The 26,866-nt window shown below is 42.5% G+C and overlaps 1 protein-coding gene across 1 annotated transcript in view; it reads left to right on the top strand.

Annotated features, from left to right (window-relative positions):
- The first annotated feature begins 7,923 nt into the window (after positions 1–7,923).
- The window catches only part of NEBL (nebulette), a 342,430-nt gene continuing 323,487 nt past the window's right edge, over positions 7,924–26,866 (top strand). The window contains exons 1-2 of the mRNA XM_081143312.1: positions 7,924–8,197; positions 9,437–9,531. Coding sequence (XP_080999438.1) covers positions 8,129–8,197; positions 9,437–9,531 — 164 coding nt within the window. The 5' untranslated portion in view covers positions 7,924–8,128. The remainder of the gene's footprint in view (positions 8,198–9,436; positions 9,532–26,866) is intronic.

Here is a 26,866-nt window from a genome sequence, read left to right on the forward strand (position 1 = left end):
CCCAGTCAAATTTAGAAGGAAGACATTATGAGTAAACAGGATGTGTGTGTGGGGGAAGCATGTAAGACAGACACATGAGGGTGACAGTAAGCAAGTTGGTAGTGGCAGAGAGAAGCAGACATGTAAAGATCAGTTGAATTTTTCTAATGGCAAGTGTCTTAGTCCTATTGGGTTGCTGTAATTGAAATACCATAAACTGGGCAGCTTATAACAACAGAAATTTAGTTCTCACAGTCTGGAGGCTGGGAATTCCAAGATGATGGTGCCAGCAGATGCAATGTCTAGTGAGGGCCCTTTTTCTGGTTCATGGAGGGCAACTTCTCACCATGTCCTCACATAGTGGAAGGAGTGAGGGAGCTGTGTGGGGCCTCTTACTCACCCCATTCATGAAGGCTCCACCCTCATGAACTATTCATCTCCCAAAGGCTCCACCTCCTGATACCATCCCATTGGGGATTAAGATTTCAACATATGGGTTTTGGTGAAACATAAACATTCCGACTAGAGCAGTAGATCAATAAAGTGAAGATCTTTGGATTGATTCTATTATAGATATGATTTTTTTCTTGTTGCTTTACAGATCCCTTCTTTTTTGAAGCTGTAGTGTTCAACTTTTCCTGTGTTTTTGTATGTGGGGAAAGTCACTGAGTCTCTTTTCACTGAGAGAACTTGAGTGGCTTTCTGTTTCCTGTAACCAGTCTAAAAGAAATACTACCTTAATTTTGCATAATTTTTAGAGTTAATGTCTTTCTCTCTTAAAATAGCTTTCAGTTTTAGGTACATTCCAGCCCCTCCCTCTCCCATCTTTCTATTAGGTCCAAAGAGAATTTAATCAAGCTACTCTAACCCTAGTCTTTTTAATACCAAAAATGACCCTTCATCAGCTGCTCTTGAACCACATAATCTGATACTAGTTTTTGAAATGATTACATTTTTATTTGCTTTTGTATATATTAGGAGGAAGACAATCCCTTAATTTGTCACTGAACATAATTGCAATTCTTGCCAAGCAAGTTAGAAATCTGCTTTCCTTTGAAGTTCAGAGTTGTTGCTAATTAATGAGTTGATTGATGCTAATTAATGAGGTTTGGTGCAAAAACTGTAAGAACTTACTACAAGGAATTTAAAAACTTATCCTTTTATTATTACTTTTATTGGGCAAGAATAACATTTTCCTTGATCTGTTCTTAATTAATTAATCAATTATTTTTTCAGTGGCAGAAAACTGCCTTTCATTTTTTTATTGAGATATAATTGACATTTAACATTGTATTAGTTTCAGGTGTACAACATAATGATTCAATATTTGCATATATTGTGAAATGATCACCACAATAAGTTTAGTTAATATCTGTCACTATACATCATTACAGAATTTTTTTTACTTGTGATGAGAACTTTTCACTTACTCTCAGCATTTTTCAAATACACAATGCAGTATTATTGACTATAGTTACCATGCTGTGCATTACATCCTCATGCCTTATTTAGTTTATGATTAGAAGTACCCTTTGACCACCTTCCTCCGTTCTGCACCCCCTCCAAACTTGATATAGTTCTTAATTGACTGTAAGTCAGGCTGAGGTAGTATATTAGTTAGTTTGGTCTGTCATAACAAAATACCATAGACTGGGTGGTGTAAACAATACAAATTAATTTTCTCACAGTTCTGGAAGCTGGAAGTCTGAAGTTAGGATGTTAGCATGGCTCAGTTCTGGTGAGCACTGTCTTCCTGGCTTGCAGATTGCTGCTGTGTTGCTGTGTCCTCACGTGGCAGTGAGAGAGAGAGCGCGCCTGAAACCTCTCTGATGTGTCTTTAAAACTCTTTTTAAAAGGACACTAATCTCATCATGAGGGCTTCACCTCCATGCCCTCATCTAAACCTAATTATCTCTCTCTTTTTAAAAAATCTTTATTGTTGAAAATATTACAGATGTCCCCTTTTTACCGCCACTGATCCCCTCCACCCTGCACCAGCCCCACCCCTAGGCCTTCCCCAGACCAATGTCTGTGTCCAGGGGTTATGCTTATAAACGTATAAGTTCTTTGATTAATCTCTCCCCCCCGAGTCTCCCCCCTACCTTCCGTCTGAGATCCCTCAGTCTGTTCCATGCTTCTATGTCTCTAAACCTAATTATCTCTTAATTATGTCCTTAAATACCATCACACTGAGGGCTAGGACTTCAACATACATATTTTTGGGTTACATAATTCAGTTCATAGCATATTAAAGGCAAATTATAGTCTTACTAACATATAACATTTTTCTCATGTGAATATGTTAAGCAAAGTATTTTTAACTCCAGTTTTATTTTTATAGCTGGGGATTCATGGAGTTTGGCAGATGATTCAAAAAGCAGTTTTGAAACACACGGAAAAGGTAACAACAATTATCTTCATACTTGTCACCTCCCATCTGATTTGGATGACAATATATCGAGTTAGTTCAATTTTATTGTTTACTCTAGTCATTCAGTTATTAAACAAGTTTTTACAAAGTTCTTACTGCATGTGAGGCACTGTACTTGGTGCTTTATATGAGTTAATTTTTATTTTGAGAAATAATACTGTGGGTGTGTTGTGGGGAAGGGTCTGAGCTCGGAGACAGGGGTTGCCTATCTGCCACATCTCCAAGACCGGCCTGGGAGAGTTAAGTCCTACCTTCTTTCAAGTTTTCTATGATGGTGAGACTTCTTAACGGGTTGTTACAGAACAATCCAAGGAAGGTATAAGTTGCTAAGCTAATGCAGTGGCAGAGGGTATGGAGACAGACTCATGAGCTCCTCTTGGAGAAAGTCAACAGGATTGGGTAACTAACTGGGCAGGGTTTGTTAGGTAGAGAGGGAAGAGTTTGGTTGATTTTTAGGGTAGCCTTTCCTGATTTCCTAGCTGAATTAGAAATTCCTCCTCCGTTCTTCTACAGCTTCAGGAGCAGAGCTTTATTTTGGAGCATTTATCACATTGTATTGGAATTCTTTACTTACTTATCTGTCCCACTGGATTTTTTTATAAGCAGAGTTCATGCCTTAATCCTCATTGCATTCCCTTGTGCCAAACATCCTGCCTACCAATAATTGTATATTGAGTGGACGAATGAAAGTACATAATTGTTTTTAGAACAGTTTCTGAATCTTGAATGTCCCTTAATGCTTTAATTTTACACTTCTCATTGACTTGTAGTGGTACTGTAATGGTAAATGAGATAATATCTCTAAAGTGTGTAAGATCTTTGGAGAAATGCTTCATTAGACTAAGGCTTATATGCAGCTATCAAAGCCGAGCTAAAATTTACCATTTTTCTTTTTTTAAAAAGATTAATCCTCACTGGAGGATATTTTTTCCATTGCTTTTCAGAGAAGGGGGGGAGAGAGAGCAAGAGAGAGAGAAACATCTATGTGTCGATTGGTTGCCTCCCGCACACTCCCCGACCAGGGCAGGAGACCGAGCCTGCAACCAAGGTACGTGCCCTTGGCTGGAATCAAACCTGGACCTTTGAGATCATGGGCCAGCATTCTAACTGCTGAGCCAAACTGGCTAGAGCTACCATTTTTCTTTAGTTTCACCTATCAAGCTTGTTGGCTGGGAAAATTTTCCTCCATGGTGAATTTGTACCAACTGGCAAAAATGTACACAATGTCTGACCGATAGAAGGCACATAATAAAACTTTGTGTAATGAGAGAATGAGTACTTCATTAATAATAAGAGTTATACTTTATTGGTCATTACACTTCTAACAGCATGCTTTTTTAGATGAGTAAAACAAACAAACAAAAACCCCACCCATACTGAATCTTGTATGCAGATTCTTTAGTTTTTGTTGCTGATGAGGTAGAAAGCATTTCTCTTCAATTCTCATCATTGGTGTAGTCAGCTTTTGCTGCAGTAACAACTCCCCAAATCTCAGTGGCTTACAGAAACAATGATTTCTTACTCCCATTATGTGAGGGCTGTGGGCTTGTCATGGCTCTGCCGGGCATGGCCGGGCTTACTGAACTCAGTTAGGTTCTACTGGCTTGACAGGTCTTTGAATTCTTGGACAGAAGTCAACAAAGCAGCCACTCCCTGAGATATGCTCTTCTCATGGCTGTGTGCCAGAACTCAAGGGGGTGAGAGAACAAAGGCAAACTATGCAAGTCCCTTAAAATTCTACTCTGATGTGACATCTGTTACGTCCACTCAAATTCCATGGGCCAAAGGAAGTCACACTATCAAGTTCAGTGTCACTGTGCTGGGAAATACAACCTGCCTATAGGAAGTGTTGCCAGGGTGGAACAAAAAATTGTGAACCAATAATACAATTCACCACAATCTGAGTCCAATGTTTGTCAAAGTCAGTATTTGGCTTTTTGTAATATTAATTACTCTTTAAAGCTTTTAATTTGGAGTTCATTTTATGTAGCTTAAATAATACAAATGATTATAAGGTCTTTTAAAGGTTCTATGTAAATAGGCCCCAGAGGTAAAAGTAAATAGATTTGGGAAGTTTAGCTAAAAAAAAAACAATTAAATTTCTCACTATATAAATGTTTTCACAAGGGCCACGATGGTAAGTTATTCTTTATATTTGTGGATGTCCAAGCCAGCAGAAACGGATTTAATTAAAGTGGAGATATTGGGGTATAGTTTCCATGAGGAACAATTTCTTGACTAGTCAAGTGAAAAAGACATGAAAGGGGCAAAAGGTCTCCCTAGTGGATAATTAAATCATTCATCTGCTTGAAGGAGGAAGGCTGGGCCAGATGACAGGTTTCTGCCAATTCACTGTTTACAGTACTTTGAATTTTGAAATAAAGAAGTCCTTTTAAGACAGATGGCATTAAAATTCTTCTTACATCAGTGAAATGTCACTAAGAAAGTTAGAAGCTGGCTTAATGCAGAAAATGAAAATAGTAAGAGAAACAAATATGAGAGGAAAGTGTCACTCTGAGCATTCATTGTTTATTTCTGAGAGAATAAAAGATCACAGTTAATTCCAATTTTAATATAGTCATTTGTTTTATTCAGACTTTCAACAAATATTTAATTAGTATCTTCTATAGGTGCTAGTTGGCTAAGAAATTACACAATTCATAGTTAGAAGATCTGATAAATCAGCTGTAGATGTCGCATATCACCATCACTCTTCCTCAGAACTTTTGCTTACCATTTAAAAAAGAGAATAGGATTTAAAAAAAAATCCTCACCCAAGGATATTTTTTTCTCCATTGCTTTTCAAAGGGAGTGGAAGGCAGAGAGAGAGAGAAACACTGATGTGAGAAAGACAGATCCTTGGGGACGAACCTGGACCCAAGGTACGTGTCATTGGCCAGAATGAACCCGGGACCCTTCAGTCTGCATGTCGACGCTCTAAACACTGGGCCAAACCGTCTAGGGCAAGAATAGGATTTTAAAACTACATTTTATCACTTATAGTTATGAAAATCTAAATGCTAAAAAAACTCAGCCTTTCAGGTGACCATAAAAACACTTTTTTCTCAGGTATTTATTTTCTTTTAAAATAAATTTCTTTTAAAATAAATTTATTTTCTTTTAAAATAAATACCCAATGCAGGTTCTCCTCCGCAGCTTTATTGAGGTTTAATTGACAAATAAAATTGTAAGATATTTAAAGTATACAACATGATGATTTGATACACATATACTGTGAAAGGATTCCCCCTATAGAGTTAACACATCCATCCCTTCCCATATTTATCTTTTTTTGGTGAGTACATTTAAGTTCTGCTGTCATAGCCAATTTTAATTATACCCAGTGTTGTCAACTATAGTCACTACTTTAGATCCTCAGAACTTATTTATCTTATAACTGAAAGTTTGTACCCTTTCACCTACTCCTCCCTATTTGCTGATGTCCCTGCCCCTGCCAACCACAGTTGGTTGTTTTTTTTAATACTGTTTCTATGACTTCAAACTTTTTTTCCTGAGTCCACATCTAAGTAATATTATGCAGTATTTGTCTTTCTGTGTCTGGCTTATTTCACTTAGCATAAAATCCTCCAGGTTCATTCATGCTCTGAGGCAATTCTAAATAGCTCTGAGGTGTTTTTAAATGACAACTGATCTGTGTGCTGGCTGGGTTGCTCAGTTGGTTAGAGCATGGTCCTAATACAACAAGCTTGCCAGATGGATCCCCAGTCAGGGCACATACAAGATTCAACCAATGAATGCATACATAAGTGGAACAACAAATCAATGGTTTTTTTTCTCTCTCAAAATCAATCAATAAAAAAATTAAATGACAACCAATGCTCTCTGACAGCAAATTATTTGTTTTATTTGCTTTTAAGGTGATCTTGTAAGCAGAGCTATGAGTGGTTGTTACATTGGTGAATCCCTTTTAAGAAATGATCTCTTTTGAAAAGTCAAAGAGCACAGCCTCATTATGAAGGATACTTACTTCATCAGTGCAGCCTGCCTAAGAAGCCCAGAAATCAACTTTCCTTTTTTCATGAAGGTCCTCAGCTATGATTAAAAAAACAAACAAATTTGTCAGAGTAGTTGCTATGTGATATTACCAAGTCTTAATTTGTGTGCCAGCAATGGAATGTGTTTATTTGTTATAACCCATGATAAGCCTATCTGGTACTGTGAGCCAGGCAGATTGAAACACTTCAGAACCGCTGACTCATTTAATCCTCACAGTAGGAGGGCAGGAGCTGTTTTGTAGCTCTGTTGTCCCCATTTTGTAGATTAGAACTTTGAGGCACAGAGAGGCTAAGTATTTGCGTGTGATCAGTGACCGGCAGGGTTGGGCTTTGAACTCAGGCAGTCTCGCTCCATTTTGCGGCCTTTTATAAAGTGAGTCCAGTAACCTCTGATCTTATTAAAACTAAAAACTGATGCCTCGTTTGGTTCCATCCTACCTCCAGCCTTCCGTTGGATTTTCTGGCGCTTGTGGTTAGAACCATGAGTTTGTAATTGCTTCCTGCAGTGCAGGTGAAGAACTCTTCGCAGATACTGTGGTGTTGAATGGCAAAAATATACAGTGTGTACACACGCGCGCGCAGACACACACACACACACACACACACACACACACACACACACACACACACACACACAGCAAAATGAACGATGACCGTTTATTAATCAAGAAAGGCTTGATTTGGGCCTACAATGACCAGTCGTTCTGCAAGAAGAGATATAAAAAGTGCAGTGGTTGGGAGCCAGGGAGAGAGGAAGGCTCTTCCCCATCCGGCCAAGGACTTCACGCCAGCCCCGGAGGGACGCTCTCTCTCCGCAGAGGCCGTGGGAGCGGGCGCGGCACCGCGGGCACAGGAATCGGGCGCCCCTCGGGTCTCCCCGCTCCCGGGCCCGAGCGCTCGCTGCGCGCCCCCGGGGCAGCCTGCGCCTCAGACTGGGCCTGGGAGGTTGGCGCCCCTCTGCCCGCAGTCCAGGGGCTGAAGAAGGGCGGGCACCCCCCGCGCCCTTTGGGTACCCGGAACGTCTGCCTGGGAACGGGGGTTACCCGGCTGGGGCAGGAAAGATGAAAGACAAGGAACGCGCGGGCTGGAGCGCACCCCCATTCCTCCACCCCCGCGGCCCCCTCCCCGCCGCCGCCCACCTGGCCGCCCCCGGCTGCGGCACCCCGCGGGCTCCCCGGCCTAGCAGTCGCAGCGCGCGGTGACTGCGGAGCTCTCCGGTGCTCTGCCCTCCCCCTCCCCCGCTTCTCCCGCCCTCCTCGGTGCCCGACGTGCTCGTTCCCTGCCACTCGGTTCGGGGCGCGCCGGTGGGTTTGGCCTGCGCGGCGGCGGCGAGGCGGGGGAGCTAGTGAGAGCGAGGGGCGGGCGCGAGTGTCTGTGAGTCACCGGTACCTGGAGTGCGAGCGACGCAGAGCGAGCGGCGCGCAGCCCGAGCCGGAGCCGAGCCGGAGCCCGAGAGCGCGGCCGCCCCCAGGCGCCAGGCCCCGCTGCGCGCCCGCCGGTTCCCACCCGCGCGCCCGCCGCCCTCCCGCGCGCCCGCAGCCCGCTAGTCCTTGGCCCGGCGCCCACTCCAGACCCCGGCGCCCGGCGCCCGCCGCCCTCCCGCCGGCCCCGAGGCGGTGCGGGGCTCTCCGGGGGATGTCACAGCGGCTCCTCGGAGTCCCCAGCCGTCGCCGCCCTGCCGCCGCCCCCGGGAACCGCGACAATGAACCCTCAGTGCGCCCGCTGCGGAAAAGTCGTGTATCCCACGGAGAAAGTCAACTGCCTGGATAAGGTGAGCGAGGGGAGCCGGGCGGCACCTGCTCCAAGAAGTTTTGGCATCTGGGACGGAAAGAGACAAGTGGGTCTGGGTGTTTGTGTGGTCTTGGCTCCGGGTGTGGGCACGCAACGGAAAACGCCCGCGGGAGAGTCAGAGAGGACGCTTGGCGATGGTGTTGGAACCGGGAGAGGCTTGTGTCGGGGTGCGGGAGGTGAGGGTGCGGGGCTGCGCCGGCCTCCGCAGAGCTGCGGCGGAGCGCGCACCGCGGAGCGCAGCCCGAGGCCGGGGGCCGGTGGGCGAGCCGCGCCGCCTCCCACCTCCGCTCCCGCTCACTTCCCCGCACCCGCCGCCGGGGGGACCCTCCCGCATCCCGACTTCTCCCCCGCGCCCAGTGCCTCCGATGTCGGCGGCGAGGTGGACATGCAGAGAGTAATTAATATGTCAGGGGCGGCCGCTGCCTCAGTGCTGAGAATAATCCCCCCGAGAGCCGGCGCAGCGCGGCGCGCAGGGCTCAGGGGCGAATCCTCCCGCCGGGGAATGCCAGAGCAAGTGGCTTTGGCCGGGCCCCTGGCAGCGCGGCTCCGGGCCCACCCCGGGCGGGGATGGAGTTGAACAGCCTGGGAGACAGACCCTGGCGCTATCCTGAGCGCCTGGCAGTCGCAGCCAGCCGGAGGCGGTCCCTGTGAAATCTGCGTGTGGTGTCCAAAATGCCCCTAAGAGCACGCCGTCATCCTGACAGTCATTTCGGACGGAGTCCGCCTTTCCCTCAACATAGTGGAAACTCGGCAGGGATGCGGGGGCGAAGGGCACTTACGCAGCCCGACTCCTGCCTCCGCGGGTTACCTGGCTGCCTGTGGACCGTTTATTTATGAGATCCTGCAAACTCCGTGTTTAGGCACTTTGAACTGGAGTCGTTTTCCTTTTGAAGCCACTTCACAGGCTCCATGTCTCCATTAGCCAAGCTCAGAATTCCGTTCTGGCTGCTCATGGAAGTGCAGTATGGCCAGAGTTGTGGCAGCTCTTCCTTCTGAGCCTGTACATTGTGGTGGGGATTCATTTAAAACTCAGTTTTAACAGCTGCTGCTTTATTTACTTGACCCAAAGTAGGCAAACACATCCACTGTTACCTCCCATCATTTTGTTGTAGTATTCTCAAATATAGGCGGGGACTGCGATGCACTAGAAAAGTCTCCTTTCTGTACCCATCCTGGAAAGAACTGGCATTGTGCTAAAATAATTTTTTCCTCCCCCCAGTATTGGCATAAAGGATGCTTCCATTGTGAAGTTTGCAAGATGGCTCTCAACATGAACAACTACAAAGGCTATGAAAAGAAGCCCTATTGTAACGCGTAAGTACTGTGGAAATGGCATGCCAGGTGTGGCATAGCATCAGTGCATGAAAGTGAGCCACCTGCCTGTTCCGAAGAATGGACTCACTGTGTCACCCAGGTGTGGCAGCAGCCCATTACCTGTTTATGCCAGATACTCTGGGGCCATGTACTTGATTGAAGATCCTGACATTTGTCTCTCTAACGTGCAGGGTAATTTGTGTCTTCAGCCAGGTTGGTTTTTGAGGGTCACAGTGTTGCAGAGTTGGAGACATTTGTTAGAAGCTGCAGAACTTACACACTGTGAATGTGTGGGCTCTGAAGTGCATGTCAGATAGATTTCCATTTTAATCACATGTCAATTTTCCATTTTTAATCGTATGATGTTGCCCTACTGCCATTTTATAGCTGAACCTAGCTGCTACAGAAGGAAGTCTCACTCACTTGATCTTAGCTGAGACCACTCCATAAATCCTGCAGCTTAAAGAGGGAACCAAAGAATTGAGACATGGGTATTTCCTGCTGGTTAGTAGTAGGTCTGTTGGTGGGGATTAAAGAAAGCAATCTTTCTTTGCAGGCTTTTTTGTAGGTATGCTTCTAGCGTATAATAATAGCAATTAACTAGCATTTATACAGTGCCTACCATGTGCTAGGCCCTGTTCTGAGCTCTTTATGCATACTGACTCATTTAATCTTTATAGACTCTATGACTATTATTATCCCCATTTGACAGATAAAGAAATTGAAGCTTGGAGAGGATAAGCCTCAGGAAGTGGCTCAGATCACTTCTAGAGGCTGCAAATGGTTAAACATTGGACAGTGCTTCCAAGTGGCTACCCTGCTACTCTGCTACCCTCAGGCATGTGTCCTCCACTCCTGTGAGCATCCACCCACCCAGACTTTTCAACTGTGGGCCCTTGGCTCTGATTGTTCAACCTTCTTCCTAGGTCCCTGTGGGGCCTATGGGCCTGGAGGAGGCAGGGGAGCCGCCTAGCCTTTTGGCTGGAATATTGTCGTTAGAGATTCACCCTCCCTAGAGTTTTGAAGCGTGTTCATTCAGATCTCCTGGAGATGGAGAGCCTGTGGTTAATTCATGCTTCACTCATGGGAGTGTGTTATCATAGACAGTAAATTTTTGTCAAACAAATGTAATATATTCATATCTCTCTGGTGAGGAATTTAAAAAAGGTTTTTTGTGTTTCCTTCCGGTCCTAGCTTATTGCTTACATATAGACCAGAAACTTTGAAAACATCAGAAAATGGGGACTGAACAGAATTTAGGGCTTTCTTGCATAAGTGAAGGCCACAGATATTCCCCAAACTTATTGATGTTTTCAACCCTCCTCTACTGTGCCTCTTGCTGGGATAATGTGAAGCAAAATGAGATTTCAGTGTCATGGTCTCCTGCTTCTCCTAAAGAGAGGTATAAATGATTGGTTAAAGATCAAAGGCAGGCAGCAGTAACTAGAAGGGAAAGGGCCCCCGACAAACCATAAACAGGATAATGGTTCTTTGGTTAAAGTAAAGTGAACCATTCTTCCTGTATGTATTCTAGCTCCTGGCCTGATTCGATCAGGCTTTATGGCCCATGCCAGGACTCTTTATAGCTCCACAGCTTGGCGTTTAACCTGGTGGTAACAATGCCTTTGAGCGGGCTCTGGTAGGCTTGAAGGAATGGGAGGAGAAGAGGAAAAACAGGAGAGAAAGAAAAGAAGATAACGTTTATATAATATAATATAAATATTATATTGAATGAGAAAAAGAAAAGATAAAAATGAAAGGACAGAAAAAAGAGGTACAACTAAGGTGCAGCCTTTGATTGCATTGGGCCTCTTGAAAATTCAGTGCTTACTGCTTAGTTTCAGTTTGGTCCAATTAAAACGCATATCAGATTCTACAGCAAGTCATGGGTGGCTGGTTTGCACCCTGACTTAATAGTGAACCAGTGCCCAGAACCTTTGAGATTTGGACCCCCAAACAAAAAAATCTCTTTCTGTAGAAAGGAATCATCCATCTATGTTGTTCCAGAGGTCTGAGTCTTATTTTTAATACTTCAGTTATCTGTAAATCAAATACACATTTTCTCTCTAAAATTTCTCATATAATTCCAGAACTGTGTTATTTGGTTTAGCTTGAATTTTTAGGTAGCATCTCAGGTTTTTTTGCTTAGTATTGAACCTGCTTAATATTGAGCAGAGACAGGGGAAAACTGGAATTCATCATTAGTGGCTGAGTAAAGAGAGTTGATGGTTTAAATTTGTTTAATTTAGCTTTAACTTCATGTCATATGCTAGCTCCAAAGAACGGAGTCTAAGTTGTAGGTTTTATCTGCTGTGAAGGTTCCTGGCTACAAGGCCCCGGTTCTCAACCCTTTATTTCCCCAAGGGCACAGGTTGCCATGCAAACTTGCTGGTCAGAGCAGATTACCCTCTGGGGATCCTGATGCCTTGCTCTAATTCAGGTGGTATGTGTCAGTCAGCTGTTCCCTGTGGGCTTGGCCAGAAGGGCTGCCATAATTTCTCTGGGTCGGTGGTGGAAAATTGATTCTCTCAAGTATACTGCTACTGAAAAACGGAACATTCTATGGCCATGTAAAGCAGTATTTTATCTGTACCTAGTTTGATTCAGGCATCAATATACATACATGCTTAAGTGAAAATGACTATTCTCCTTTCCCCTGCAACTTTATAGTGTGAACATGTACACAAAATGGTTGGAAGAATAATACAATGAACATCTGTATACCCTCCACTGAGATTCAGCTATTATTAACGTTTTGCCATATTTGCTTCCTATTTTTATATATTTATATGTGCAAGTATTTTTTAAATTATGGGTTCATTTGTCAGTTTCATGCATCAAGTGAGTTTCGTACATCAAGATATGTCATCCCTAAAAATTTGATCATGCATGCATTGAGAATAAGAATATTTTCTTAACCACAGAGCCATTATCACGCCTGAGAAAATTAACAAAAGTTTCATAATATCTAATATTCTGTTTATATTCATATTTCTCCCTTTTTCCTAAGAATGTCTTTTTTAAAAAATATATATATATATCTTTATTGATTTCAGAGAGAGGAAAGGCGAGGGAGAGAGAGAGAGACAGAAACATCAATGATGAGAGAGTCATTGATCGAGCCTGCAACCCAGGCATGTGCCCTGACCGGGAATCGAACCCCGATTGCCTGGATCCTAGGTTGATGCTCAACCGCTGAGCCACTCCCGGCCAGGCTAGAATGTCTTTTTAAAAAAAAATATATCTTTATTGATTTCAGAGAGAGGAAGGGGGAGAGAGAGAAACATCAATGATGAGATAATCACTAATTGGCTGCCTCCTGCACGCCCTCCACTGGAGGTCGAGCCCGAAACCTGGGCATGTGCCCTGACCCGGAATCAGACCTCCATCTCCTGGCTCCTAGGTTGATGCTCAACTGCTGATCCACTCGGCCTGGGCAAGAATGTCTTTTATAGCTGTTTTTTCCTTAAAAACCAGAACCCAATTAAGGTTCATACTTTTCATTTAGTTGTTATGAAAATGACTTTTTTTGATTATTGAATATTGACTATTAGTTCTCTAATTTCTGCTCTCATTTCTATTGATTTATATAACCTCTCAGAGTTTTCAGGAAGAGGACTTCCATAGCATTTCTTATGAAAATAACATATACACTTAAGAACCTTTAAAATAAATACTAACAATATGCTTAAAAATTTTAAAGCATAAACAAAGATTTAGGATTATGTTAAGAAAACACAAAGGCTTTTTATTTTAATTGATACCTGAGGACATTTTAAAAAATGGAATGAAGTAGTATTTTATTCAGTTTAAATTTGTTGCTTGTTTATATTCTCATGGTGTTTAGAGAAGAAACAAGTTTGCCATTTGATTTCCTGCAAAGGAGAACATGTATAAATTATAATTTACATAATATTTAAATTTTGATCTTTTGATAGCATGATCAAAGTATAGTACACACTGGATGTAATATTAGGCATAATGCACATTTAGTTCCCAGTGCAGCAGTGCACACTATTAAAATATTTAAAACAAACTAGTCTTCTTGAATACGTGCCATGTTTTTATAAGTCTTTATGTTTCATAAGCAGGCAATGAATTCTTTAGCATGCTCAGGATTTTTTTCATCAGGAACTTGCAAAGAAAAGAAGACTCGGCAATATTTTTATTGCTGAGGTGCTGAGAAAATAACATTAGATGATTAGACAAAAAACATAGCTCACATTTGTATGTGAATTTATATGCCAAGTTAAACTATAAAAGTTTTGCTACCCAACAAGCCACACAATGAATGTAAACCCCAAGGCCATTTGTCAAATAAATTATTTAATTTATCATGTGTAAAAGTCAAAATTGCATTTATTATGTGTTTGTAAAAAATACATCAGTTCTTAAAATTTTCTGAGAAATATTACTACTTAGAGGTAACAATTCCAATGACTGGCCAGTTAATGTACTGTCCCCAAAGGTCAAGTTATTTTAGGTCAGGGGTGGGACCAGTTAATGATGCAGTTTTTTAGCAAGACCTTGCCAATAATTTCCCCAAATCCTAATTTTTGTGGAAATTTTTGGGGGGCTGAAATTTGTCCTGACTTGCCCACGTTAATATAGCTTGTATTTGTATACATGTATCTTTACTTATGGGGCTGAAAGAACACAAATATCTGTGCTAAACATGTTTAGTCATCCATCCAAATAAGATTCCCTCTCACCAAATAGTTTGACTTACTGTAATTTTGGAAAACTTTAAAAATAAAACAGTGGGAGCTGTGCATCATGTGTACTTTCACTCTGCCTGTGTTAGTGTTTCATTTTGTGAATATTTATTGACTATTGACAGCTTGGAAGCTGCTGAGCTAGAAGCTCTCATTATGAGCCACCCAGACGGTCAGTGTAGTTCAGCCAGCCTGTCTTGAGGGTGATTATCTAGGCCAACGCTTCACTAGCTCTCACTTACCATTTCTCTCTTGGTCACTCCTTGTTTTTGCCTTTCCTAAGGGTGACTAAGGAAATTAAATTTAAACCTGAGAGTTTTTCCACCACGAATTTCCCTGGTCTATGTTTAGGCCTCCCAAACCTGGTTTTATAACACTCCAAGGACTCCTGTTATCTCAAGGGGACTTATGAAATCCTTGCTATTATGTTAGCTTTAATTACTTAAGAACGTCTCACAAAAAGCCCTATGGTGTAATTGAAGTTTTGAAGAAACACAGAACTGGATTTGAATCCTGGCTTCACCAAGCCCTCCTGAGCAAGTCTCTTGATCACCAGGCTTGTAAAATGGGAATTGTAATGCTTAACCACAGGCTGCGTGAGGATTACTAGGGCAGTGCGTGTCAAGGCTCCAGGCCAGTTTCTGGCACATAGCAGACCTTCTCAGTAAACAGAAGAGCTCTTATTTCCTCAGTGGTACTTTTTCAAGGGAAAAGAGGGTAGAAAGGAGAAGCGGAAGTGTATCAAAGAAATGACAGTCACACCTATTAAAAGGTCGATGCCAATATTTTTTACACTGTGGGTTGCCACCTATTAGAGAGTTGTTTCCAGAACAGAAAGAGAGGGAGAGAGGAAGAGAGGGGTGGGGTGGGGAGAGAGAGAGAGAGAAAATATCAGAGTACATTTGAGTAATGAAAAGAGTGTTGTTTTGGCAAACATTTTTTTAAAAATCATGTGTAAATGTGTATTGGATCGTGATGTAAAAAGCTTGAGAAACACTAGTTGGTTCCACCTTCTTATTGCCGCACCGAAAGTTGACTAGGTGCAGAGCTGTGTGCAGTCGGGTCATGAATGCAGGCAGCCCCTGCTTTCACGCCGTCTGCCACCACTCCCTGCCCACAGCCAGCCAGCCCTTCGGACTCAGCCCAGCCGTGAGAACTCTCACCACCCTACACAGGAGCGCGTTTGCCTGTCTGTATCCCTTTTCGCTTCAGCTGGCTCTGAGGGCACCTGTCCTGCTCACCCGGGTGTCCCCAGAGCCTGGCACTTAGTGCTCAGGAGAGATGAGCTGCAGCAGTGAGGGTGAAGGTTGTGCTGCATCTCAGAGGGTGGTCGCTCCTTGTCCCCCAGGTCAGAACGCTCCCCGGTCTAGTTTCTCTTGGGGAGGCAGACAGAGGTGGGCGATCTAGAGGAGCTGGCTGGGGAGTAGGTTTTGAGAGCCGGAATGGTGGTCTGGTGGCCGGGCTTCACAAAGTCTGAGCACCCAGGGGTAAAGTCTCCCCCCGATGGGAGAGGCTCACTTTTGCCAATATAATGAGCGTGGTGGAATTTCCTCTCACTACTTTCAAGGCTTAGTTTCAAAATATGCTATCTTCCTAAGAGATAGCTTATTGATACTCATTTATTTTCTTCTTAGTTTCATTATAATCTGTAAAATAAGATAATAATGTCTATTTAACAGGAACTTTATAGAAATTAAATGGGGAATTATTTGTAAGCCTTTGCACATTAAATGACACCTAGTAGAGACCCAAATGTTAGTCCCCTTTCTTATTTGTAATAAATAGAAAGTAGTTGTCTCATATTTCCCCCTTATAGAAAATGTCACATTGTTAAAAGTAACACTGGGTTTCTATGGAAGGATATTGTGGTATGTGGGAGTTTTAGTTAACATCAATTATAATATGCCTGGCTTGACTTTTTTAGTGACACATCACACACAAGAAAATTAGCTCTTTTGCTTCCTGACATAGCCCTGATATGGGAGGATGATGACAGTTTTGTTGGTGGTGATGTTAAAATTGGATGATTGAAAGTAAGGAAGGAGACACTTAATTTGAACAAAATAAAAAAGTTCCACTGTATGTATATATATATAGGCAAAACGATTCGATTCTCAGTCACCTTACTGAATCATTGATGATAGCTAATGAATTTTAGTATCTTTTGAAATCATAATAGGAGGCCATATTTACAAATCATGAACTGAGTTCTGTCACATTGGAAAATGTTTACAAAAGATGTCTTCAGTGCGTAGTTTCCCTCTCTTTATGATGACATATCTATTATGGAATGATGTCAGATTAGAAAAGATTTGGAGATAAAGCACAGCAAATATCTCCTACATCACAGTGAAATGCAAGGTTAATGCAAGATATAGATGTGGGCGCTTAGAGGGATATTGATTATGTGTCAAGGGCTTGTGTAAGAGAGCTTTTGGTATGTCTTCTTTAAACGTTTTCAGATGAGTGCTCTACAAAGAACGGTGGTTCTTGGGAATGTCAGGAGTGAGAGAGAAGCAGACATATCCACACCTGACAGCCTCATCCTGCAGAGCTACAGGCCCCCTCAAAGCTCTGTCTCCAATGGAAGTCAGCTTTTTTCTCTGTACTCCTGTAGTTAGGGTTATTGACAAGACCTAAGCTTTTTGCAGTGTGAGAAGTGGGATCCAGAATAATACTTATGAGCTGAGTACCCAGAACATTTCAAGGACTTAGTAAAATGATTATTATTGATTCCAACAGTCTGCTTATGAGTAAAGCAGTTCTGCAGTCTCTCCCATCAAACCCAGTTATGGGGCACAGGCCTAACCAGCAGACAGGGAGTTGTGAGAAGGACCAGGTTTGAAGGGCAAGGATTGTCAGCTCCAGCACTGGAAACCCAGTATTAGTTTTATCTCTAGTCTTAGTGGAGTTCCTGAGGGGGTTGCTTTGTATTCAACTCCTGTTTACTTTCCCACACTCTCTGTTCATCCATTCCCAGTGAATCCTGGGAGGAGCTAGAAAAAAAACTAGTGCGATGTGTGTGCTTTTTGAATAGCATCGGATGGATAGGTAGGCTGGTGGTCTGTCGTACTTCTGCTTTAGCTCAGCAGTCTAAAAAGCCATTTCCACAAAAATCCTTGATTTGCGTGCCTGAGGCTCATTATCCATCAAAGGCAGGTGCAAGTCAACCACAGAGAATGTAGAGAAATGGGGTGACCAGAGACCTGGGATGTGGAGTTTGAGGGTTGTCTGCTGGACTTGGATTTGGTCTGTTGTTGTTTTTTTAACCCTCACCTGAGGTTATGTTTTTAAATTGGTTTTGAGAGAGAGAGAGAGAAGCATCGATGTGAGAGAGAAACATTGACCAGTTGCCTTCCACACTCTCTGGGAATTGAACCCACAGCCTACGTATGTGCCCTGACAGGGAATTGAACCCTCAACCTTTTGGTGTATGGGATGATGCTCCAAGCAACTGAGCCCCTAGGCCAGGGCTGAATTTGGTCTTTAAATGTTGTTTCATTATCTATTAATTGGTCAAGAGTGTGAACACCGAATTCAGGCAGGAGCATCAATATTCATGCAGTAAATTCACACATCAGTACGGACAGGCACAGCAGAGACTCAGACGTGTATTGGTGGTGTTTGGATGTCTGTGCCATCCTCTCCTGTCTACTCTTTCCACCACCCTTCCTGGCTCTGCAGCCTCATGCATCTCCGTCACCTTCTACATCTCCGACCCCTTCATCCCAGTTCCTTTCTTCTGCCTTTGCCCTCGTTCAGGCACTCTTCTCATATTTGGCCAGTGATCTGCCTGGCGTCCCCTAACTGGTCTTCCTATTCTAGTCTTTCTCTTTTTTGAATGCTTTTCCTGCCACCACAGTTATCTTTTGAAACTACTGTTCTGGTCATGTTACTTTCTTGAACAAACACCTCTGATGGTTACCACTGCCTACAAAAAAAATTAAGCTTCTGCCAGACACCTGGCCTTTCACAATCTACCTTCCTCTCCCCACTTCTATTTGCGTTTCTTCTCTTCAGCCACACTGGGCTGCTAGCTCCAATGCCTTCATCAAGTTTCTTAATCTAAGTCTCATGATCCTCACCTAATAAAATGGGCTTCATCAAATATCTTAACCGAAGTATCATGATCTTCACCTATAAAATGGGCATAATAATATACTCTACTTCATAAGATTAAAGATTCATTCAAATAAGTTTAGCACAGGCACATAGTAAGGCGTTTATAAAAATTAGATATAGTTTGTGTTGTTGATAAATTTGACAAAGTGATTCGACCCTTTACTGACAGTGCTCTTATGCCTTCCTGCCCTTCCCTCTTTTTAAAAAAAATTTTGTTTTAATTGATTTTTTTAGAGAGAGAGATAGAAACATGGGTTGGCTGCCTCCTGCATGACCCTACTGGGGTCATCAAGCCTGCAACCCAGGCATGTGCCCTGCCCGGGATTCCAGCTGGTAACCTCTTGAAAGCATGGGATCATGCTCAACCAACCGAACCACACTGGCTGGGCCTGCCCTTCCCTCTTTTAAAGTTACTTTTATCTTTAAGGAACACAACTCTGACACCCTTAGTGAAGCTATTCTGAATCTTTCAATTACTGCACTGTCTTCGTGTGCTCATTATGGTTTTTATACCTTAGTTACATTGCTTATCAAAAAGCCTGCATGGGACTGTGGTTGTGTTTGTTTACCCTTTTGGGCAGTTTTCTGCTGAGACTGGACCATGGAAGTTCTTAACCTGGAGTTGGAGGTGGGTCGGGGGTGGGGAGTCCTGTCAGCTGCAAGAGCTTAGCTTCTTAAAAGGATTATTTCTGGCAAGTGTTTAAGGAATTAAGAAGGGGGTTGCCAAGCTGCAATGTAGTTCTAATGCTAACCACGTGGAATTAGTGTCAACTCCACAAGTTAAGGGTGTAATCCCCAACAAGACAGTCCTCACTTCAGATGCCAGCCAGAAGTTCAGGAGTCCACAGACCAACTAAATAAATGGTTACAAATTTGGGGGTTCCCACCACCCACTCAGATTTGATAATTAGCTAGAACAACTCAGAGAACTCAGGGAAGTGCTGTACTTAAGATTATTATTATTATTTTGTTACTCCTCACCTGAGGATATTTTTTGCATTGTTTTTTCAGAGAGAGTGTGGGGGGGGGAGGGAGAGTGAAACATCGGTGTGAGACACATCAACTGGTTGCCTCCTGCACGCACCCTGATGTTGGGTAGGGAGCAAACCTGCAACTGAGGTACGTGCCACTGACTAGGAATCAAACCTGAGACCCTTTGGTGTGAAGGCCCACGCTCTAACCACTGAGCAACACCAGCCAGGGATATATTTAAGGTTATTGTTTTATTATAAAGGATACAAATCAAGACCAGCCAAGTAAGGAGACATATAAGGAGAGGTCTGGGAAGGTTCTGGTTATGACGTTTCCCTGCCTTAGCCCCATGGAATCAGGATATGTCTCTCCACACATTGATGTGCTTACCAACCAGGAATCTCTACTGAGTTTTGGTGTCCAGAGTTTTTATTGGGGTTTCATTACACAGGCCTGATGACTCATTGGCTATGTGATTGTTCAATGTCCAGTCCCCCCACCCCCATTCCCTCCCTGAACAAGGTCCATGGATATCACCCAACTCAAAGCCCCATCCCTCTACTCACATGATTTCTGGAATGGCCAGCCCCATCCTGAGCCATCTTGTTAGCATAACTCAAGCATGGGCCAAGGGGCTCATGAATGACAATGGTATTTCCAATTACTTGGGAAATTCCAGCTATTTAGAGAGTGCCTCAAGAACCAGGGACAGATGATAGTCAAATTCACTGTTATACAATAGGCATGCTTCTCGCTATCCTCATCACACGTACTGTTTAAACTGTTGACATGAGTCTTCATATCCCATTGTGACAAGAATGATGATCTAAAATCCACCATATCTAGTTGGTCAAGCAATAGAAGTTGGGTAAGACATGAACACTTTGCTGCCTGCACATAGGAGGTGGGTAGGAGGACCTATTTGTGGAAGGACCCTAGATATAACTCTCTAGATTTGGTTTTTATAAGTGAGCAAATCTTTACTATTAGCAAATTATATTTTTGAGGGTAAGAATGTTCTCTATTACCTTTGTATCCTTGAGCAGCTACTGTGTGCTCAGTAAACATCCCCTGGATAGAGCGCATTGCCCAGCTAGCTTTGTGGGGAGCACAGCAAGCGTCTTTGGCTGTCTGAGCCATATAGCTCAGCCTTAGGCATCCTTAGCTGAGAGTGGACTCAACAAGAAGGAATAGACTTTTTTTTCCATGAGGATCCATGTGAGATCCCAGCTGCAGCTAGCCATCCTTGGACTAATAATATACATGAACAATAACTACCACTTCCTCTGTTTAGGTGAAATATTGAAATTTATAGCTAGATGATTGGTCACAGGCATGCCCCTGAATAAAGGATGACAAGATTAATGGAGTCCACAAAGGCAGTTTGTAAAAATCACTGTGTTACAATGACGTTTATCAAAGTCTTAGGAATAAACCCTGTGTTTAAGACATCATGCCATGTGCACATTCACTTGCATATGATATTTTTTCCACTGGAAATAAGTATGTTTTATTTATTTCCTAAAACAAAATATAATCAAGGATTAATGAAAAGTCTTTACATTTTTTTATGGAAGAATTTAATTTTCTTGGATGACTTTCTTCAGTGCTCTTGTCTTTCTCCCCAATTTCCAAAACTTCAAAACAACTCAGCAGAGTCTGTGTTTCTCCTCTGTCCTGTTCCTGTCCATCCCCCTCCACTACCCCCTCCCTCTCCTCCCTCCCAGGTCTTTTCTTTTGCCACTGACAGTTCTCTGATTTTCTTAAAATTAAGTGGAATTCTATTTTAAAATTTCTAGATGCTTAAGGCACATGATAATGAAGGGTTATTCCTGTCAGGAGTAGAAATGGCATATTAGAACAGTTCTTTCTTGGAGGCTGCTGAAGAAGAAAAATCTGTTTAGAGGGCTTGCCTCTGTATTGTTAAATTTTTTAATGGTAGTTCCATAACATCAAGTTTAATTGGCTGGAGTTAGGAATGGTTTGTTTGTGTGTCTCTGGTGTCATGTGTACCAGAGGGGCTGTGTGGTTAGGAAAGTGACTATAATTTGTACACAGGGGCAGCTGCCCAGGAAGTGTCTTGCACAGTGGCAGTTTGACAGGTGTTGAAAGCAAAGCATATTGTTTTTTCCTTGTACAATGATAGGTATATAATGCACATGGAATAAACGTGTGGATTGATTTTAAAAGAACATTTATTCTGAATGGGTTACAGCAGTCCTTTGTTGGATTGTAAGCCTCCTAACCCTGGCATCTTTCTCTGGTGTATACTATGGGTCAGGAGAGTTTGCTTCTCAGGATTTAAAAATTAATTCCCTAGCAGGAGAAAACAGGTGGTAACATAAAAGAAGTACCTGAATGGAGGAAGGATCAAGTAATCCTCAAAAGAGACTAACAAGGCAATGTTTATGATCTCACCAAGGCCTAGACACTAAAAAAGTTTTGTAAGATCCAGAAATATTGTCAGTGTGTGGTAGAGACAGGCTGATCACTAAATCCTGGCAGTGGAGGGGCTTGCTATGCTAAAAAAAGAGAACATGTCTAATAGATGGATCAAGTATAGAAAGAAGGAAAACTGAAGGTGAAAAAATGATGGAGAACATTTGGGTAAGAATGAAATGAAGGATAAACCCGCATGACACTGCTGCAGGGCAGACTGAGTAGTTCACGCAGATGGGAAACATAACTGAAGAATTCAATGTGTTTGTACTTCGGCACAGGCAGGGTGTAGTGGTAAAGGGAGGCTTTGCCTGGACAGCTGCTGAAAGTTTAAAACAGGGTATCAGGTGATATTTTTTTGCTTTGCTTTGTGTTTATAGTTTTACTGTTTTCAAGCTGCTTTGGACTTAATATGGAAAATAAGGAAGGATTGGTTAGTGATGTACTAGTTGTAAGGACTTTGGAACAAGTGGTCTCTGTTATCTTGAAGTTCATCAGAGTGAGAAAAACAGTAAACAACAGACTGAAGAAAGCCCATTAAGAGTGTATGAGAAGGGAGATTAAAGATGGTGACAGACTGAGTTGAAGCTACACTGACACTCTCCTGGGACCAAACTGGAATTACAACTAAAATAGAAAAAAACATCCTGAATAATCAACTGCAACTGAAGACCAGCTAGAGAGTACCCTCATAACCAAGGACCTAAAGCGGAGACCTCATAGAGACTGGTAGGAAGTGCAGAGGCACAAGAGGGCTGGCTCGGCAGCTGAAGGTCTGGAGAGATATCTCAGCTGTGGGGGATTCCCACTGAAGATTCTGGTGTCTAAACCCCAGGCTGGGCTTTCCAACCAAGAACACAAGAACTGAGAAAGGTGCCCACATAACATCTGGCTGTGAAAAGCAGCAGGGTTTCTGCTGGCCAGGAAGAGATGGCTGAAACTGCAGGCACCCTCTTAAAGAGCCAACACACAGTTTCTTGTGCAGCCACTCACCTTGGGCTCTGGCAGAGGGAGGGCAGAGTGGACCAGAGCTGTGTGATGAGAATCTAGGGTTGTGGGCTCTAGAGACAGAGATCAGAAGGCACCGGTCTGAGTTCCTGTGTTGTGTTATTCCACCATACTGCAGAGGACATCTTTCTCAGGCAGACATTTTGCTGCTTTTGCCTGGCAGGGGAAGCAATTGCTCTACCCTGCTGAAAAACCTCTCACCCTACCCAGAGGAGTTTCTACAGCCTGAGGTTCATTAAGAGAATCAGATTAATCAGCCTGCAGGCAGAGGCAGACCTCAGAGTGCTTTGAATCTTTGCCTGATCTGCTTCTGGACCCAGGCCTTGGAAAAGCAGACTTTGGTGTGCATCTTGGTCCTGTTCAACTGCACCCAGCCCTGGCAGAGGAGACCTTAAGCCGAAGGTTGTTGATAGCTCCAAAGAGGGTACTCTGTACCATTCACAAACTGTGTCTAACATTGTCTTGCACCAGAGACCCTCCAAAAAGATTGAGAGTCCTAACAGATCTACCTAATACATAGAAACAAACTCAAACAGGCAGCCAAAATGGGGAGACTAAAAAAACAAAACAAAAAAAAACAAGCTGCAAATGAAAGAATAAGAATAGTCTCCAGAAAAAGAGCTAAATAAAATTTAGATAAGCAATCTATCTGATATAGAGTTCAGAATACTGATTGTAAGGATGCATGAAAAAAGATATGGAAATTAAGAATGACATAGCAAAAATAAAGAATACATTGGAAGGAATAAACAGCAGATTAGAGGAAGCTGAGGATCAGATCAGTGAATTAGGAGACAGGGTAGAAAAAAAATCACTCAATCAGAGATCCAAAAAGAAAAAACAACTAAAAAACAAGAGGACAGTTTAAGGGAGCTGTGGGACAACGTGAAACATAACAATATTCGCATATAGGAATTCCAGAAGAGGAAGAGAATAAGCAAGGGATAGATTTTTTTTGTTTGAAGAAATAATGGCAGCAAACTTCCCTAACCTGGTCAAGGAAAAAGCCACACAAGTTCAGGAGGCACAGAGAATCCCAAGCAAGAAGAATCTAAAGAAACCCATGCTCAGACACATCATAATTAAAATGTGAAGAATTCAAGACAAAGAGAGAATATTAAAGGCAGCTAGAGAAAAACAATCTGTTACCTACAAACGAGCCTCCCATAAGGCTGTCAGCTGACTTCTCATCAGAAACTCTACAGGCCAGAAGGGAAGGACATGAAGCATTCAACATAATGCAAAACAAGGATCTGAAACCAAGAGTACTCTATCCAGCACGACTATCATTCAAGACAGATGGTGAAACGAAGAGCTTCCCAGACAAAGAAAGGCTAAAGGAGTTTATCACCACCAAACCAGCATTGCAGGAAATGTTAAAGGAACTGCTGTAATTAAAAGTAGAAATAGAGAGAGAAACATAGGCATAAAGAATTAAAATGGCAATAGATAAGTACCTATTGATAATAACCTTAAATGTAAATGGATTATGTGCTACAATAAAAAGACATAGGGTGGCTGAATGGGTAAGAAAACATGTCCCTAATATACACTGCTGGTGGGAGTGCAGACTGGTGCAGCTACTATGGAAGGCAGTGTGGAGTTTACTCAAAAAGTTAAAAATTGAACTGCCATTTGACCCAGTGATCCCACTTCGAGGAATATATCCTAAGAAACCCAAAACACCAATCACAAAGAACTTATGCAGCCCTATGTTCATAGCAGTGCAATTTACAATAGCTAAGATCTGGAAACAGCCTAAGTGCCCATCAATAGATGAGTGGATAAAAAAGCTGTGGCTCATTTATACCATGGAATACTATGCAGCTGTAAAAGAGAAGGATCGCTTATTGCTTTGCCTCCATGGAGGGAACTGGAGAGTATTATGCTAAGTGAAATAAGCCAGTCAGAGAAAGACAAGTATTACATGATCTCACTCATATTTGGAAAGTAATAAACAAAATAAACTGATGAACAAAATAGATCCAGAGACATAGAAGCCTGGAACAGACTGAGGGATCTCAGAGGGAAGGTGGGGGTGGGGAAGTGGGTGGTGAGAGATTAATCAAAGAACTTATATGTTTATCAGCATAACCCATGGGAACAGACATTGGTCTGGGGAAGGCCTGGGGGTGAGGTGCAGGGTATCAATGGGGGAAAAAGGGGACTCTGTAATACTTTCAACAATAAAAATAAATTAAAAAAAAAAGAAGAGTGTATGGGACTAGTCAGTCTGTTCCATGCATAGAGACTGATGAATCTCAGAGGGAAGGTGGGGTTTGGATTGGGGGGTGGGAAGAAATTAACCAAAGAACTTATATGCATATATGCATAACCCATAGACAGACAATAGTTTGGTGATGGCCGGGGGCAAGGGGATGGCAGGTGGAGGGGGTCAGTGGGGAAAAAAAGGGGACACCTGTAGTACTTTCAACAATAAAGATAAAATTTAAAAAAAGAGTGTATGCAATTTATTTCACTTCGCATGATACTCTCAAGATTCATCCACGTTGTTGCAAGTGGCAGTGCTTCATCCTTCCTTTTGCCTGAGCAGTGTTCCATTGTATATATGCACCACATCTTCTTTACCCAGTCATCCACCAAGGGGCACTTAGGTTGTTTCTACATCTTACCTCCTGTGAATAATGCTGACGTGAACAGAGGGATGCATATATCTAGATGAATAAATATTTTCAAATTTTTTGGGTATACACCAAGAAGAGGGATGTGGGATATATAACAGAAAGCAAAGAAACAAACAATCAAAACGAGCAAACAGACTCATAGACACAGACAACAGTGTGGTGATTACCGGAGGGCAAAGAGGGTTGGGGGAAGGATACAGAGGGTAAAGGGGGTCAAATATATGACGACGGGAGGAGACGTTGGGTGGTGAACGCACAATGCAACACAGAGACGATGTATTATAGAATTCTACACTTGAAACATGTTACTAATATTACCCCAGTAAATTTAATTATAGAAAAAGAGTGTATAAGAAGTGAGAGGGGCCCAGTCCGCCTGGCTCAGCGCTTGAGCATCAACCTAGGATCCAGGAGATCGCGGTTCAATTCCCGGTCAGGGCACATGCCCAGGTTTCGGGCTTGATCCCCAGTAGGGGGCCGATCAATGGCTCTCTCATCATTGATGTCTCTCTCTCTCTGAAATCAAGAAAAATGTATATAAAAAAAAAAAAAAAAAAAAAAAAGAAGAGGGGCCATGAGTGTTCAGGGAGCCCTAAGTCATGAGAAACTGTGAGGCAGGAGTCATGTGGAGTTTGATTCCCCTTTTATACCTGGTGACTAGAGTAGTCCTTGGCTCACAGTTGGCTTTTAGTAAAGATTTATGGAATAAACAAAAGAAGGAATAAAAGGAAAGGTGCCTCAGTTAGACAGAAGACTTCGAAAAAAGTAAAGAGTCTGGTAAAAAATGTGTCAATTATTTCAGTTTGAAAGAAAAGGAGGAATGCTTCTTAAAACAAAGACTAAAACGAACATAGGGCATCCCCTGGAGTTTTCCCAGCTCTGATTAGTACAACACACAGTTTAAAAGATGGCAAACTGAGAATTAAAAAATGCACAAAAAGCAAGAATAGGATCAGGAAAGCTAACAGCCAGTGTGAGCAAATGGCTTGTGAAAAATTCTAAAGAACAAAGAAATGAGAAAAAAGGTAAACCGTGACTTGAGGGAGATACTATGTTAATAAAAGATGACAAAGAAAAAAAGTAGAGTTACTAAATTCCTATTTAGTTTCATTCTTTCAACCAGGCAGAAAATATTTAAAACTAAAAAAGATCCATGAACATTATTAAGAAATTAAAGAACCAATAGTAAGGAGACGTCAAGCCATTCTTCATGGAAATATAAGAAGTTTGAATTGAATGGCAACTAAGGGACCTGAGAACATCCTGTCTGTGTTGTCCTGGAACTGAAACCATGGAGCCATGGTATTTAACAAGGAGAGAAGATGTGGTGGGAGAATTAAGACAATGGACTTGGGTGCTCAGCTGGGTTAGTGACTTCACCTTGCTGTGCCTCACTTCCCCCATCTGTAAAATGGTCATGTAGCTCACCCATCT

The sequence above is a fragment of the Miniopterus schreibersii genome (assembly GCF_964146895.1).
Source record: "Miniopterus schreibersii genome assembly, chromosome: 1".
Lineage (NCBI taxonomy): Eukaryota > Metazoa > Chordata > Mammalia > Chiroptera > Miniopteridae > Miniopterus > Miniopterus schreibersii.